Below are 16,736 nucleotides of genomic sequence, written 5' to 3' on the forward strand. Positions count from 1 at the left end.
TCCCTGGTTGTCCCATCGGGGATTACGTTGTTCTGCTGGTGCCCTCTTTGTTTGTGCTGCATTACATTGTCCTCCCTTCTCAGATGAACATACTGAATGCAGCCCTTTGCAGTCCAACGCCTGTTCTGCCACTCGCTGATACTGTGTGCGTCTGTCATTGTCTCTGTCATTGATTGGTCATCCAGCTACATGTAAGTTTGAGACCTTTTTCCACGACCAGTTCACCAATCACAGAGTTGGCGGTTCGTTCCCAAGCTCCTCCTGTCCACATGTCCAAGCGTCCTCGGCCAACACACTGAATGCCAGACACAGCCTACATGACCAGTCTGTCACTGACTGGTCATGTAGCCACATGCAAGCTTGAGGCCTGGTCCAAGTGTTTGTCAAGGGGAGGGTGACAACTGCTGAGCAAAGTGAACTGAGACTGTCGGAATCTGGTTCTATCTGTGGTTTTTGGACCAACCTACACTACCGGTCAAAAGTTTGGAAAGGGTGTCCAAGCTTTTGACTGGTAGTGTGTATATGAAATGTGATCCAGCTGTCATTCAAAATGTCAATATTTAGATTTTTTTTTTTTTTTTAATTAATAACAGACACAACATTTGATTTGTCAGAAATAAAAAAAGATACATTTAAACGAAGCCATAGTTCCATGTTGCCTCTAGGATTTTGGCCCTTACTGATTCCAAAGCAGGAGTCTGATCCTCGATGCACCAGGTGAACAAGGAGTGTTTTAGGTTTGATCACAGAGTAACCAGCCTCCTTCCCTCCCCAGTCCATCCAATTTACAACATATATACAACCAGCAGCTGCGGCTCAGGAGGCAGCAGGGGTGGTTCACTAATCACAGAGTTGGTGGTTCGGTCCCCAGCTCCTCCTGTCCACATGTCCAAGTGTCCTTGGCCAACACACTGAATGCCAGACACACCCAGTTTTCATGATCAATGGTCAGGCCAGCATCTTGCATAGTCGCTCACTGCCATCTGTGTGTGTGAGTAAGTACTTTGCACATAAGCGCCGTATAAATGTCTTTAAATTTATGGCGGTAGGCAGATCTAAACTTGAACATGACCCTGCGTCTGCATCGCCTGTGCTGTGAATTTACCACTTTAAGAAACCTCTTTTGCTGTATAATTTAGCTGAAATGTGACATAAAAGTAAAATGTACGAATCCTCAAATCCGTGGCATTGTTCTCTAAGGTGCTGTTTGTGGCATCAGTGTGGTTTGGTGTAAATATTCAACTTAACTGTCTCGATAAAGGCAAAGGGAGGGAAAAAGTAGCTGAATGATCTATCTTTAATTCCTTTCACAAGCTTCAGCAGAAGAAATTTGTCCAGCAAACACTGATCGATAGATTTATTAATTCAAAGGTATTTGTCATTTATCTGAAGAAAACAGCCTCCCATTGCACGATTTGCAGGATTTAAATTGAAGTTATCCACAATGCATTTATGACGAGTCCAAACTTCCGCAGCTCCAAAGAAGCTTGGTCATAGATCACTATCCAGGCTGGAAATGATCTGCTCATTGCGGAAGGTGATCCAATCATCAGCAACGGGCTTTCTGGTGTTGCCTCATCACACCACAGTGGGAGAATTATATTTGTGGGCTGGTTCTCAAAGGCTACTCACTCGTTAGCTTCATCACTGACAGCTATGGTCCTTACATAAAATCCTCATGTCCAGTATCTGTGAGAACATCAGAAGTCTAAAGTGGTAAAATGCATGTCAAGGCCCTCACACTGAAAGTTTAGCTCCGCACGAGGAGGATAATGAAATTTGCCGATGTGAGTGCAGCTGTGAGATGATTTTTTGATGTTCCCCTTTGCCCATGCAGCCTCAAGTTCAGTTCGCTCTGCACTCCCCTCCTTCCTCAGCCATGACCTAGACTCCCTCCTCAGCAAGCTCCTCTGGGCCCACTTGGACCAAGTTAAAGGCTGAAAAAGTCTACCCTCACCACCTCCACGGAGATGCACCGATCCTTCCCTCTTGCCATCGGCCCCCATCTCCCCGAACTCCCCCTCGCGTCTTCATTGCTCAGGCTAATTAACTAAAATCCAAGCAGAGATTCTATATAATTAAGCAGCAAGCCCTGCCACATCTCGATCCAGAAACACCCAGAGAAAAACATGGCGACTGGAGCCAGAATCCACCAGGAGAGGAGGAGAGGAAAAATAAAACACACAAGCTATCAGCACACAAGGAGCTGGAAGCTGAAACCATGAAATTCTGCACGCATATTTTATTTCTTCAAGGGCTACATTTTAATCGGACACACTGGCAAAGAGGTTGAGGGCCAGGCAAAACCAGTAGCAAGGCAGGGGGGTGTGGGGAGGAAGAGGAGGAAGCAGAAAGAGCGTGCAAAAGCAGAAAGAGGGCGATGGAGTGAAAGATAGAAGCTCAGTTGTTAAGGTTTTCACAGGCAGGTGGCCGCTGAGAGAAGTACGAGATGAAAGACGGCGAAGGAGGAAGACTGAGAAATAGACTGAGCGGTGTGAGAAATCTGTGACCAAATGGTTCAGCAGAGCATTCGCTTTCTCCACTGAAGTCTCCTGACCGCTCTCCATCAAGCTTGGCTCCATGAAACAATGTGTAGAGAACGCTCAGAAATGAGAACTTAATCTGCAGAAAAGAAACAGAAATAACATAAATAACAGCTTCCATAGACGTTTTGTCTGGCTTTCATCTCAATAATGCATCCCACGCATCTTGAGAAATCCTGAAAGGGCCAACAAGAATTCAAAGAAGACATCTACATTATTACTTGTCCTCCTCTGAGGGAAAAAAAACACAACACCACCAAATCCCTGAAATTCCTGTATGTCCTGCGGATTTCCACAGGATCTTTTATTTATGATTGCTGTGATATTTGCAATTGCTGAGATTCATACAGCATACTGAGGCTTAGTGGACCGAGGGTCACCATCCTTCCTAGGGTACCTATGGCTTTTTTTTCCCCCTCCTCTCACCCTGTCACAGTTCTCCAATAAATTCAATGCATGTCTGAATTAATGCATTACAAGCCACATTGGAGATATTAAAAAATGATAAAAACTAATCCTCCTCCACAGTCCCATCTGTGGCAGGGTCCTCACGCTGAGCTGACCCTGAGCATCCTCTGCCGTCTGCACTATGAGTTATGATATTCAGTGTTGCTCTGATTACACTTTAGTATTTCATTACATGCAGAAAATCCTATTCTATATATCTCCCCCAGGTGTGTCACTATTAATCACAAGATGATGTGGAAAGCCAAGGCTAACTATGAGTGTTGTAATCAGCACACATAGTTAGGCAACATATTGTATGTGTGGGGTGGGGGGAAGAAAAAAAAATATTGCATCTTTGTCTACAGTATGTATAGAGGTAATTACAAAGTGTGCATGTAAACAGACACACAACCACACAACACCTGTCATTTCCTTTACAGTAGGTTAGGAAGCAATACATGTTTCTGATTCAGTTCAAATGCTTCCTGCATCATTAACCACACGACAGTGCACAGGACTGTATGAAATACCACAAATATGAAGCAAAGCGTGTTTTCTCCCCGGGGAGGGTGAGATTGGGCAACACATTGACCACAGGCAGCGGTGTTATGCCATAACTGGTGGCCCCCGCAGAGAGCCGAGCTACTCATCATGCATGTATGAAACAAACACGCTGCCCATCATCAGGAGCCAAACGTCCCTTCTGATGTGATCTATTCCCAACGCTCAACTCCGCTCCTCACAGCCAGGAAAAACAGAGAGCAAGCGAGAGGGAGAGAGACAGAGAGAGAGAGAGAGATTAATACACTGCTCACATCATGAAAATAACTGGGGACCACTCAAAGTAGAGCATCACCAGTCGAGTGATCTAAAGTAGGGCTGACCATCTCACACCCAGAGTCTCCCTCTGCTGCTTTTGTTTATTAAGTCATGCAAAAGAGGACAGCAACAACAAAATGCAAATGGAGACTCAGACAAACTAAAAAACATCCCTGAAAAAGAGAATTCATTTGAAACCAGATATCCAAACAAAAAATCCTCAAATTTTAAATGTCCAACAAATCTATAGGCTAATAAAAGTCCAAAAAGTGGCTGTGAGGCCGTACTGCTGCTCAGCTTAACGGTAATGTTAGCGTATCGACAGCTGTTGCATTTCTGGTGTTTAACACATATAATGGACCATATTATCATCTTAGCTTACTATGGCAGCATGCTGATATTTGATAATCAGCATTTTTGAGCTGCTGAGGAGTAAAGGAGCTGCAAAAAGCATTCCAACTGATCCTGATTAATCCCTCATTCACATTTAACGGCAGTTCATCCAATAGTTGTCGAGACATTTCATCCAAACCCAAATCGTTTGTGGAGACACCATCTTCATGGTGTTTAGGAGCCATCTTTTGGGATGAATGAACAACCTTCACTGGCAGTCAATCCAGTAGTTTCAGTGAGAACTAAAGCGATGCACTGACCAATAATTACAGTCGAGCAAACGAGCAGTCACACAGAAAGTTAAACTCTATAATTCCCAAAACGGCTTGTGATCATATAAATTATGGCAAGCCATTTCAGGAATTATTTATACATATTATGAAGTTTATGGAATGCATGGAAATGAAATTTGAGTACCCCATTGCCTCTAATAGTGGCCAGGGGCTTTTATTTACTCACCTGCAGAAGGCACCGGGTGTTTATTAGAGGGAGCATTAATATTAGAGAGAAGGCCCATTGCATACAGCAGTATTTATTCTTTCAACTGCACGGTTAACCTGGGCCATCTGACGGGCGCCATGTCTGTGTATGTTTGTTATATTTCATAAACTTCATCATATATATATATATATAAATATAAACAACATGACTAACACACTCTGTATTCAATGCTTACAAAGAAACATGAAGGTCATATATTCAAAACGATGCACTCAAAGACTTCTGAGTTCAAGTCAACATTAAAATAAGTAAAATGATGGATGACATGGAGCTTCCCGCCGCCATTCTCCTCTGTTTGGGACATTCTGCAAGTGATGGATGTCTGTCCTCCTGGCTGACAGAGTTAGAGGGCCATGACACACCCAGCTGTAATGTCCTTTTATCGGCTTCGGCTAAGTGTTCATTTTCATCCCCCTTTCCCATCGTGGCTGTAATACCGCTGTGTAATTGCAGTGTAATAAATAAGCTCTTTGTCCACTCCACCTAGTTCACGGCCACACATAACAATCCGGCACTCAAGCAACCTGTATCACTTAATTTCATCTCCTGGTTGTATACATGTGTTTATTTGGGTGCTCGTGAATAATTCACTTCATCACATCTCTATTCAGTGTATGCATGTCATGAATGTCGCTGTCATATATATTTATTGCACACAGATCACTAGTAATATTCTCACACTTATTCCCCTCCCGGCATTATTGTCTCCCCAGACAATCCCCGACAACTCGTCTTAGAGAGCAATTTCCAACTGACGCTCCATAAGGCTTGGTGAGTCATACACAACGCTATTGTAATAATGGTAGCCCATTCATTGAGGTAGATGTGGAGCATTGAAATGCTGAGTGAGTCTGCGCTCTTCAGTGTGTGTAAAGCTCCATTCAAAGCAGAAAACAGGCCCAAGAGGGAAAACTATAGAAAACGATAATGTTACAAAAACATGGCGTTCCACAGAATCAAGCTCCTGTTTGCTCCCTATTATCTCAGCCACATCAAAAGTCTCCTACAACCTCAATCATCATCACTTCCTCCTTCCCCGCCCAAGCTGGCAGTTACATAGAGGGCTTTGACAGAGGCTGCACAGTGGCACAAACTCAGAGACACAACACCCTCTCGGGGCCGTGGCAGCAGCTGTCCACAGGCCGTCTCCTCCAGATTATCCTGGCAGTGAGACACGGGTTGCATGGTCAGACGGAGCCCGCTGTTCTGCTTCTGTCTCTGTCTAACTGCATATTCAGTGTTGATCTTTAAAACTCTTAAACACTGCCCCCTTTCCCATTTTTTTTCCACTGGGCTCTAAATAATTAAGGGACAGAGCTATTCTTTTTCTCTTGTGACATGCTTCACTGTTGTGCGGACTGAGAACAAAGCAGGACCGCTGGTTCAGTTACTTTCATTCAGTGAAACTGAGATCCACTTGACATGAAATCATCTAACATGTTTCTTACTAACAATCCATTCATTTGTTGTTGGAGTGCAGTAAACCATCCAGTTCTTTATTTGTTGTTGGTTTCAACATTGGTGGAAAGTAACTTTTTCTATGTTTACTGCGGTCTAAATTTTGATGTACTTGCACTATACGCATGTTAGTTTTTAGTTGCAAAAATGAGACTCTACTATCTCCATTTGACAGCTATAGTTACCGATTCCATTGCAGATGACAATATTATAAAACGTAAGTGACATAAGATGCATTGTGCACAACATAGTAAATGATATATTAAATGGGACAAATTAGTTTTTTAATTAGTCTGAAACATCACGATATTGGTGACATTGGAGTAAATTTTTCCTCTGATAATAATCCAGTAACATAATAATATATATTTTAGGTGCATATAGCTGATGATCGGAACAGAATCTGAATGAGGGACTTTAACTTGTATGAAAGTAGTTTAAGACTTTAGGAATACACCTTTGACTTAAGTTAAGGAACTGAATACTGCAATGGACTGGCAACCTGCACAGCGAGAGAGGAACTGAATACCTTCAGCATTAAGACATCGTCTTTTACTTAAGCAAACTTTACAAAGAGTACATCCTTCTGTGGAGAGTCTGGAAGCGAAGTCAAGAGACGGGAGGAAACATCAGTAATCCCAGCAACGACTCCAAGGTGCTGCTCCCTGTTATCCTACTCATCAGATAATACATGCCACATCGTCAGCCTAAACATGAGGCAATGATCACCTTTGAAAGTTACCTGCATCACTCCACACTGACTTCGAAGTTGAAAATCGCAGTTGTCAATGATTTTTAAATGGCACAGAAATCTAATTCAGAAACATCTCATTTGACCAGCAGGAGTAGTAAATCACTCAAAACAAGAAACCAATGGCAGAACATTTGGTTGTATCTGAAGCTGCGACAGGTCTATATTAACTTGAGCTGTCTGGACCACCCCAAAAACTGAGACAGGTAGGGGGCGTTGTATTCAAGTCGTCTGCTTCCCTGGTTTCCATGTTTTTCTTTCCAGCATAAAAGCTTCAACCAACTGCCAACGTTATTTGCAGTTATGTGAAAGCCCTCCATCTGGCATTCATAACCCAGTCAATCCAAACCAAAGCAAGACTAAAATTAAACAGAGAAATAATTTGATTTATTCAAAATCCTATGGTTTTTGTTCTGCAAATACCTTGTGCCACGTTTATGTGAAACTACCTAAGGAAAACTGCTAAGCCATGTTATAAATGGAAAGGAAATATTTTAAAGAAAAGCACTGCACAAAGATTTAAATTGATAAAAACAAAACAAAACAGAAAAAAAGACTGTCAAAGACTGCAGGAAATAAGCAACAATATCTATAACTCCATTCTACAAGAGTGCATTATGAGAGACGGACACAAGAGGCGGGAGGTCCCAGTGGAACAATTATACTGTGCTTATGCTTTTACCAGACTCCCAATTCATCCAGCATTTGTAAACAGGGCCTCAGGCTGAGACTGTGCCAACCTCTGCACAGTGATTTGCAGTCACTGAGCAGCGTTGGCAGCACAACTAAATCCATCCATTAACATTTATTACTTTTATGATACACATATTAGGTAGGCGACCAGCCTGAATTGTCCATAACCTTCTTTTTACTGGGATTATTTGAAGGTGACGTTCCGTTGGTCAATCAATCTAGCACCTTGGCCAAGGTTGAAAAAATATCTCCCTTCATGTCAATCCACCAATTGCTGTGGTAGATTGCCATGAAAGTTTGGACAGATGTTTCTGTGTCCCACATCACATCATATCTCACGTCAACACAGCTGACCCCTGAACCCTTCTTTCCACCACTCCATCACGTTGACACCTTCATTTGTCTGGGACTTTGGTCCATGGCAGAATTTATGCAAAACTAAAAACTTGCCCTTGGCTTCAGCTTTACACAATGCCAATTAGCAAACATTAGCATTGCAGCACTGGTGAACGGGGAAAACATCATATCTGCTAAACATCAAGATGTCAGACTTGTTTTTTGAGTGCAAGTGTTAACATTTAGTGCAGTTTTGCTCTATAGAGATACTGATTCTGACTTCTTTTTTTTTTTTTTTACCACTTTCCTCCTTTCTTAATCAAACTGCCACCCCACCACTAAAAAAAATCTTTAAATCATTGAATCATTGACAAAACATCTGGCACAACAGTTCTCTCCAAAATGATGAATATTCAAGTGTTGACACTACACAGCTTGCTGTGGTGCTGGAACAAGGACTCTGCTTGGGAATGTGTTTTAAAAAACATTACATTCAAATTGACCTCACTTAACAGACTGGCCTGGTCTCATCCAAATGCAGATGATCTAAAGTTTGAATCCTAAAATCGGTTCATTGGAGGCTATTTGATATTTTCACAAATATTTATTACAGTCCCTGATTAACACACATTTTTAGGAGCACATTACAGCTGATTGCAAGTGATGGTGCAAAATCTTTCTTTCACTTCCAATTCACAAAAATGGCAATTGGCTTACAGTGTCTCAAAAGAGGAAAAAAGCTTAGTGTTCACATCGTGCTAAGTGTAATTTTATAATCCCCGGTGCCTGATTAGCCAATCTAACTGGCTCTGATTTAATATGTGAAGGACCTATTTTCATTACCAGGAAGTGAGCTGCATCTATAATAGTTATGAAAATCACCACTGGACTTGATTTCAATCTTTTTTATTTTGCCATCAATAAAATGAAAACCACAAAGACTTCAGAAATGTAAAAAGCCTGCTTAAATCACATCACAGAGGAATGTGACTGCATTCATGTAGAAACTGTTGAATTGCCTTTAACTTATTAATCACTACATCTATCATCATCTTCTACAAAAAGTGTAACATCTACATAGACAGAAAACATCTCTGCTGATAAGGGCACAGTAGGCCCAGAGTGGGCCTGTTAATTAATTTGGGTCTTGGTTTTCAGAAGTTTAGAAAACTCATTCTAAAATTACAAAACTTAAAGAACACTAAAAGTATAATAATTAAGTGCAACTGGACTTAACCACCTCCAGTTCAATTTTCTTTGGATAACTATGACCTGGATGAAGGAGAACATTCACAGAAATCCTAAAATTAGTTCCATATCCAGTTCAACACCATAGCGCCCATTTTGCAGCGCTTCGCTGTCCAGAGAAGTGTGATTTGCCTCAGTCCAGACACATCTGCTCTGCTTCAGACTGGCTGGCTGAAGCAACTTCATATGTACCTCTGCTAAGACCTCTTTCTTTTATCATTGTGTACCTGCTCTACTCAGCCTTCTGTGGAAACACTGGATATGTTTTTAGAGATAAAGCTGAACTTGGACCTTAAACGCTCTTGATTCCCCTTCTCTCTTCAACACCCCCCGTGCAGCTGTGTATTGGACTGGAGGAGGGAGGAGAAATGGGCTGAAAATTATAAGCTGCAAGTCCCTTCAGCCACACTACATGTGCATAATGTGTATGTTGTTACCTCTAGACTCAACGTGACAGAAAATAAAAAAACCCGTGAAATTAATTAAGGCTGAGAACTGTTGTGTTACACAGCTTGAATGCAAATTGATGTACTGCGAGGACAAAACAAGACCATCTCATAAAACGCAACACACAAAAAAAGACTTAAGCAGTAAAATATGCGAGGGGCTGTATACGCCTATAAAAAAACAACTGTGGCTCATCATCTTGGGCAGCAAACTCAGACCGAGGATCAACGGTGGAGTGGAACATGAATACTGTGCATCCAAAAATCACAATTGAGATTAAAACTGAAATTACAAATACTATATTTAGTTCGGTGTGCGTGTGTCAGTGCATGCATGAATAGTAGCCAAATCTCTGACCCAGGATCACCTTTACACATCACATCTGCATATCATATATGAACAGGTGGCTCTGATAGGAAAAGAACCAAACACCCGCAGCAGGCCTGTTGAGCCGTGAGAGCAGACGCAGCAGCAGCGTCCACACACGTACGTGTATACGTTCTTCGCTCATGGCAGCTTAAAATAATAGCATGGCCTTATCGATTATTTCAGACAAAATGCTCTATTTCTTGGAACTTGAATGGTCGCTGCGCTCATTCAAAAAGAGGATGCACACATTGCTTGTAAATTCATTTAAGCTATGGCTTTTATTTTTGTACATGCGGTTCGCCTCCATTACTCTAACTGGATAATCTATGAATTGAAGAAAAGTCGTGCGTTCTAATAAAAACCTGACTTTATCTCTTTAAGTTTGAAAAACGAACAGTTAAATCTAATCAGCAAAAAGCAATTATGTTGTGTGTCAAGGTTTGCTGTCTTACATGAGCTTTATCGCATGAACAGCATTGACAGATGCTTGTACAAAGCAGAACCAACATGTTTGTAATGTTGTTTTATTTCAAATTAGTTTCGGATATATGACATCTTCACACATTATATTAAATCCCTCTCTCCTTAAGGCTAATACAAAGCCTGAGGTGGAAATGCTCACTGCACCAAGCAAGTGATGATTCATTTAAATGTAATGGGTTGTCAGAAATGGGACACAGAAAACAAATTAATAAAAATGGATTGTTGCTTAACCTTAAGCAAACTATGTGGGAATCCATTAAAATATTGTATGAATCTACACCATTTAGTTCATTTTTTTTTTTTTTTTTAGGTTAAAGAAGTGCTTTGATCTCTGGGAACAATTTCAGAAGCAATAGATATGGGCGTAATGTGATTGCTTCTGTCAGCATGATTCAACAGATTACATATCTAATCGGTTTCTGAAGAGAGAATATTATTTTCACAGATTATGAACCAGTGGTGCCTGCTGGTTTGTTGAAACTGGGCCGTTTGACAGTTGAGATGATCCACAGATGGACAGATGATTGGACAGAAAGACGAGTGGGAGGGAAACCACCAAATAGCTGATTTAATACTTCGAGCAAAAAAAAAACAAACAGACAAAATAACAACATTGGAAACATTGGATCCTGCCCCCCACCCCAAATGGTGTAAATTAGCGTGTAACGTGTGACACGAAAACACTCAACTGTATTTGTTGTACATTTGTACATCCTTAACTGGGACATACAGACTATTGAAATGCAGAGGTATGCAGAATACGAGAGACATGATTGGAAAGGAAGTAGGACTATATATAATGAAATTAAAGTGACTCAGTTGCTGTAATATCCCTGGGGTATATAGCTAGTTGTTTTATGGGGGGGAGATAAGAGGATTTCGTCAGGTTGAGATTTCGGCTAATGCTATTGTTCCTACTGGGAGCATAAAACAGCAAAGAAGCTTTTCACACATCTTTTCTTCTTTTGTAGTGCTGTTACTGGAGATATCATTTCAAAGTGCAAGGTGGAAAAAATTATAATACTGCAGCGTTTGACATCATGGGCAGGAAACACTATTTCTTTGTTTTTGTTTTGTTTTTTTTTTCCATATACGTAAATGTGAAAAACCCTACAAATCTGCGAACACAATTTTAAAGGTTTTTTATGAGAAACATTTTTGAAAATAAAAAATTAAATTGCGCCTTTTTCGTTCATTCATAAAGTATAAATGTTAGAGCTGACGATCAGACTATCATCTTTCCTAACTCTCACTTTTGCACTTACAGATCAACTTGAACAGGCCATGAAATCACTCTAAATGACCAGTGAGGGTGGGTTTTCTTCAGAGAGACCACTGAATGAAGTTAGAGACGGTTAATGTTACCGTCTCCTCCTGCCCTTTCACTGATTTCTACTTAGCTGTTTCGTGATTCGCTCCTTCTTCTTCCTTCCCTCTCCCTTTTTGACAAATTTATCACCTGCCGTCACCTCTTCACTGCCTCCTTTACCTCTTCACTTCTTAATTTCTCAAACTAATAGTGCTCCAGGGGATGTAACTTGTCAGATTATGTAAGCCAAATCACTGTGTCATCTACACCGTGGCACAGCCATTGAAAACAAACAAGATTTTTATCCTCCCTCACTCACCCCCCCCCTCCAAAAAAAAAGAAAGAAAGAAGAAGAAAAAAAAAAGAAACAATTTAACAAAACTTCAAATAGCACATTACTGAAAAGCGTGGCTGATAAAATCTAATACAGAGTTGATTCTAATACTTGAACCTGAGTTACACTCTCATGCGGAAGAGGCATGCAGCTCTACTTCGCAGGAGATATGATATGTATTCAATCTTCAGAAGAAGCGGATATGTTATTACCTGTCATAATACAACCTAACCCCAATCTGCCAGGAGCCAACCGGGTATTTAAAAAAAAAAAAAAAAAAAAGGAAATCACATGGTAAACATCCCGTCTCACCATTTCTTTTGTGTTTGGAGGGTATGCAGGCTACTGTGAGTGAAGCAACATCTGATAAGAATGAGGGTGCCGACCCGTGAGCCCTTTACAGTCCTAACCCTTGAAATGATTTGACGCCTGAACAAAGTGATGTTCATCTGCTAAGATTTCTTTTACACTTCAAGGCCACACTTTTAAGCCTGGCAAAAATAGCAGAGTATAAAAGTCTTGTCAAAACCTCAGCAAGATTTCTACTGTGCCAAGGTATTTTTATGGTTATATTTGAAGACAAAGTGTTGTTGTTTTTTTTCCCAAAATCATGGGGGATAAAAAGATGCATTATGAAAGAGGAGCAGGAAGGAGGGAAGGATGAGGATGCTGAAGGTGTCCTAAGTGAGGAAGAGGAGGAAAATGAGGGAAATGGTGAAAGGTCATCTTTTTATTCTCTTTCATTTCTTGCTGAGGTCAAAGACACACTGAGCGCAGACGGTGTGTATCTGCTGGGACAGACAGCGTTGTATTGCATTGTATCCTACTCCGACTTGTGCTGTGGTCTAGATATAATATGGACATTATTACTGTCAGTATAAAGCAATCAGGAAGACATGCTGATATAACGTTGCAAACAGACAAAAAAATTTGTGAACACACACACACATTAACCAGAAATAATCAGCAGCGGCAGCAGCCAAAGTAGGCGAACAAACTCTTTGCCACAACGATGCCGAGATAATGAAACAAGCCACGGGCGTGTTTAACTTCTGAAGAGAAATGAGAGGAAGTTGCTGGGAGCGCACATAGATAAATAGATAAGGAGCTGAACGGGAGTGAAGGGAAACAGCAGAAAGCAGATCTGTGCGTCCGGAGATCCGGCAAAGAGACGCGCACGTTTTGCTCTTCTTTTTCAAACTGATTAAACAAAATCGAGCCGATAATGTGAGTTTTTGAGTTTGTCTGTGGTCTACACAGCTGATAGGAAGATATGACAACTTTCTGTCAAGTTCCAGAAAACAGTGACTGAGCGGAACCTCGGAGCATGGAGGGGAACACGGCACCATCGGAGCAAATGAGCTGGTCCGACTGGGCTTTTTTATTCTAGTCTTTAAAACTAAAAATGTCTTTTTTTTTAACCCGCAGAATCATTTCTGTAAAGCTGACCCTCTGTAAGGAAAGGGCAGGTGTCCCCCCCCCCCCCCCCCCCCCCCTCCACCCGGCCCCCGTGGTGCCGTATAAATGATATTTTTAGTCTTTCTTTGATGAATAACGATAATAAATAAACTCACCTTCTGTAAGATCCGCTGGCAGAGGAGAACTACGGTCCAAGCCAGAACCTGCATGTCACCTTCCTTTCAGCGGACCACCCCGGGGGAAAACAAACTACACGTCTCCCCGGCTGTACATAAAAAAGACTCGACGAAGGAATCCAAGCAATCCCAAGCGGCGGCCGACGGCGCGGACAAAAAGTGCGAGCGGAGCCGTAAAGAGGCGGACGAGGCGCTGGAAGTTGTGTGTTTGTTCGGTGTCTGCGGTCAAACTTTGAGCGGTGGCTTCAGCTGCTCCGCTCCGCCTCATGTGGCGCATCCATCGGGTTGGTCTCCGCTCATGTCGGACGCTCGGACGGCTGGAAGTTTGCGCGGAGCCGCAGAGTGGAGGAGACAAACAGGAGACCTCAGTGAGGAGCGCCGGCGCTTCTTGTGTGCGTGTTTTTTTTTTTTTTTTTTTTTTGGGGGGGGGTAGAGGGGCACCAACTGGTCCATCTCTCTCTCTCTCTCTCTCTCCCCCCTCCCCTCTCTCTCTCTCTCTGTGCGCGCGTCACCGCGCACAAAGCTGTCGTTTTATTATCAGCAGCCGCAGTGACCGCAACTGCGTGTAGGTTATTTGGTGTTTCTGCTCAGGGTGTTAACATGGGGACTGCTTACACTCCGACCAGAGGTCAGGCTGTCTCAGGCCGGGTAAAGTTACTCTGGTGACACCCAAGAAAGTGAGCGGCTGCCCGGAAATATCACTGATTGTAATGATCTGATTCCTGTATCGATGGGTGACAACGCTCATTTACCCCCTAACACTTATCTGTTTCCGGGTCGCGGCGGGTGGAGGAGCCAATCCCAGCTCACATTTGGGAGGGCGGCAGTCTATCACAAGGCCAACACACACCACTCGATTTATGTAGAGTCAGGAGGACACACAAACACGGGGAGAACATGCAAACTCCGCTCAGAAAGGCCTCAGACCCGGGAACCGAACCCCTGACCTTCTTGTTGTGGGGCGCTAACCACTACAGGACTGGCCTGGGCTACAACAATCGTATTGAATTCAATCATCTTCCAGTTATGAAACGTAAAGCTCATCAGATTTGTGAACATCTTTGGCTTTGTGTGTGTTTGGCGGCTGGTTGTTTCCTTTGAGAATTTGCTGTGGGTCACTTTTTTTTTTTTTTTTTTTTTACACAGAATTGGTTTAAGATTAAGAGAAAAATAATCTGCATATTAGTCATTCATAAAAATAACAGTTGGAGTCCTATTCCTTACCACCCACTGCCACTTTATTCTGAAATCTGCTGCACTTTCTATATTTTACGCAATATTGACTTTATGATTTATATAAATGAAGAATTTTAGAATTTCATCATTTGTATGCCTTTGGACAAAAATATGCACAACAAGAACAAATAGAAAGAACGATGAAGTTTATGAAATGAAGACAATTCATTTGTGTCACATCAGCTCAGTTTATGTGATTATGCTCCAGAAAATGGAGATGAATCTTAACCCAGAAATGTGAACTTTGGCTGCTTCGTTTAAGCAAATGCTCATGATGGAGGCCAACAGCACAAAGTAGACAGACTAAAAATTCCCAGAAAAACAATTTTGAAATATTAATGTTGCATGGATATATTGGGGCAGCATGGCCCCACATCTCTCCCTGATGGCCAGTCCCAGCTGCTGCCTGCTACTGCTACGCCTGTTCCACCTTTAATATGAACTGATCTCGGATGCACGGTGTCTGCTGGCTCTGCTGTCTGTGTGGAGATCAGCGGATCAGTCTGCTGGATTGTCTGACTGACTGTGTAGCATTATATAGGGCTGTCAATCAGTCATACACATCTGACTGAGTGACGGGCCAACCTTTTTTTTTTTTTTTTATATGAGCATAATGTATGTCTCGACTTTCTGCCAGTGTATGATGAAGCATGTCCCCTCTGTATAACTGTCTGTCTGAATGACTGACTGAACAGCTAACTGTCTGTTTGTTTTTCCCAATGCCACTTTGTTTTATTTGTCTGTCTTCCCGGTTTTCAATCTGTTTCCCTAGTCTGTGTCTTCAAATATTTACAGCACGTCTATAGTTTACATTCAGGGCACAAACCTCTCTCCTTTTTCCTCTCCCACCTGTGAGAATTAAAAATTTCTACGTTCCTTTTTATCTCTGTAAACATCTGTTGTAGATTTGATCTGTCCAGTGAATATAAACAACAGTTGTTGCCCTGAACCCGGAGATAAAGAGTTTTTTTTATTTCATTTTTTTACACTTTCCACATTCTTGCTCACCTGTGGCATCTGCTCATACTTGTAGTGTTGCAGGTACAAGGACGCTATGTGTGTCTGCGTGTGTGACTAGTGGCCAGAGTGCACAGGTGTCGACTAGAGCTAGTGAAGCGAGTCAAGTATGTTACAGATGGATAAGGAGTGTCTGTGCACAACGAGTTTCTTTGCAGCTATGCATGACTATATATTTTATGGTACCAATCTGTCATCATCATTTAAAATGCAGGAGACTACCAAATTGTCTGTGACGCTCCTCTGTGTGAGAGCGACGCAGCACTGCCTCCCTGCGAGACAAAGAGTCACTGCAGGCAGAGGCGAGCAGCCTTGAGAAGACCGTTGCATACGGCACTGTGCTCTCACAAAGCAGGGCATCTACTGACAGAAAACAGTTCAGGGTTACTCACAATATCATGTGTAGTAAGAACAGTGGGCCTGCAAATACCTAAGAAAAATAATCAGCTAGTCAGCTGGTTATTTCTAATAAGCTCAAACTCATTTGTAAAACCATCTTGCTCCAGCAGAGGTGACACTCGGATCGAGTAACGCTTGTACACTGAAACACTGTTAACTGTACACTCGATTCTTGCCCCACTGACCTTGAAGCGAAATGTGATGGAAACCAGAACCTTTCCCTGCGCACGGGAGCCCTAACTTTATGTGGGACGCATGATGTCGGCCTTCGTCTGCAGCTGTGTGCTTTTACGTCCACCAGCTAACACCACCAACTGCATCTAACATGAGGGCAGCACATAACTACAGCACTTTGCGT

At 42.1% G+C, this 16,736-nt stretch overlaps 1 protein-coding gene across 1 annotated transcript in view; it reads right to left on the reverse strand.

Annotated features, from left to right (window-relative positions):
- The window catches only part of nxph4 (neurexophilin 4), a 38,750-nt gene extending 24,991 nt beyond the window's left edge, over positions 1–13,759 (reverse strand). The window contains exon 1 of the mRNA XM_029502865.1: positions 13,706–13,759. Coding sequence (XP_029358725.1) covers positions 13,706–13,759 — 54 coding nt within the window. The remainder of the gene's footprint in view (positions 1–13,705) is intronic.
- Between the last annotated feature and the right edge of the window lie 2,977 nt (positions 13,760–16,736).

Source organism: Echeneis naucrates, chromosome 5 (assembly GCF_900963305.1).
Source record: "Echeneis naucrates chromosome 5, fEcheNa1.1, whole genome shotgun sequence".
Lineage (NCBI taxonomy): Eukaryota > Metazoa > Chordata > Actinopteri > Carangiformes > Echeneidae > Echeneis > Echeneis naucrates.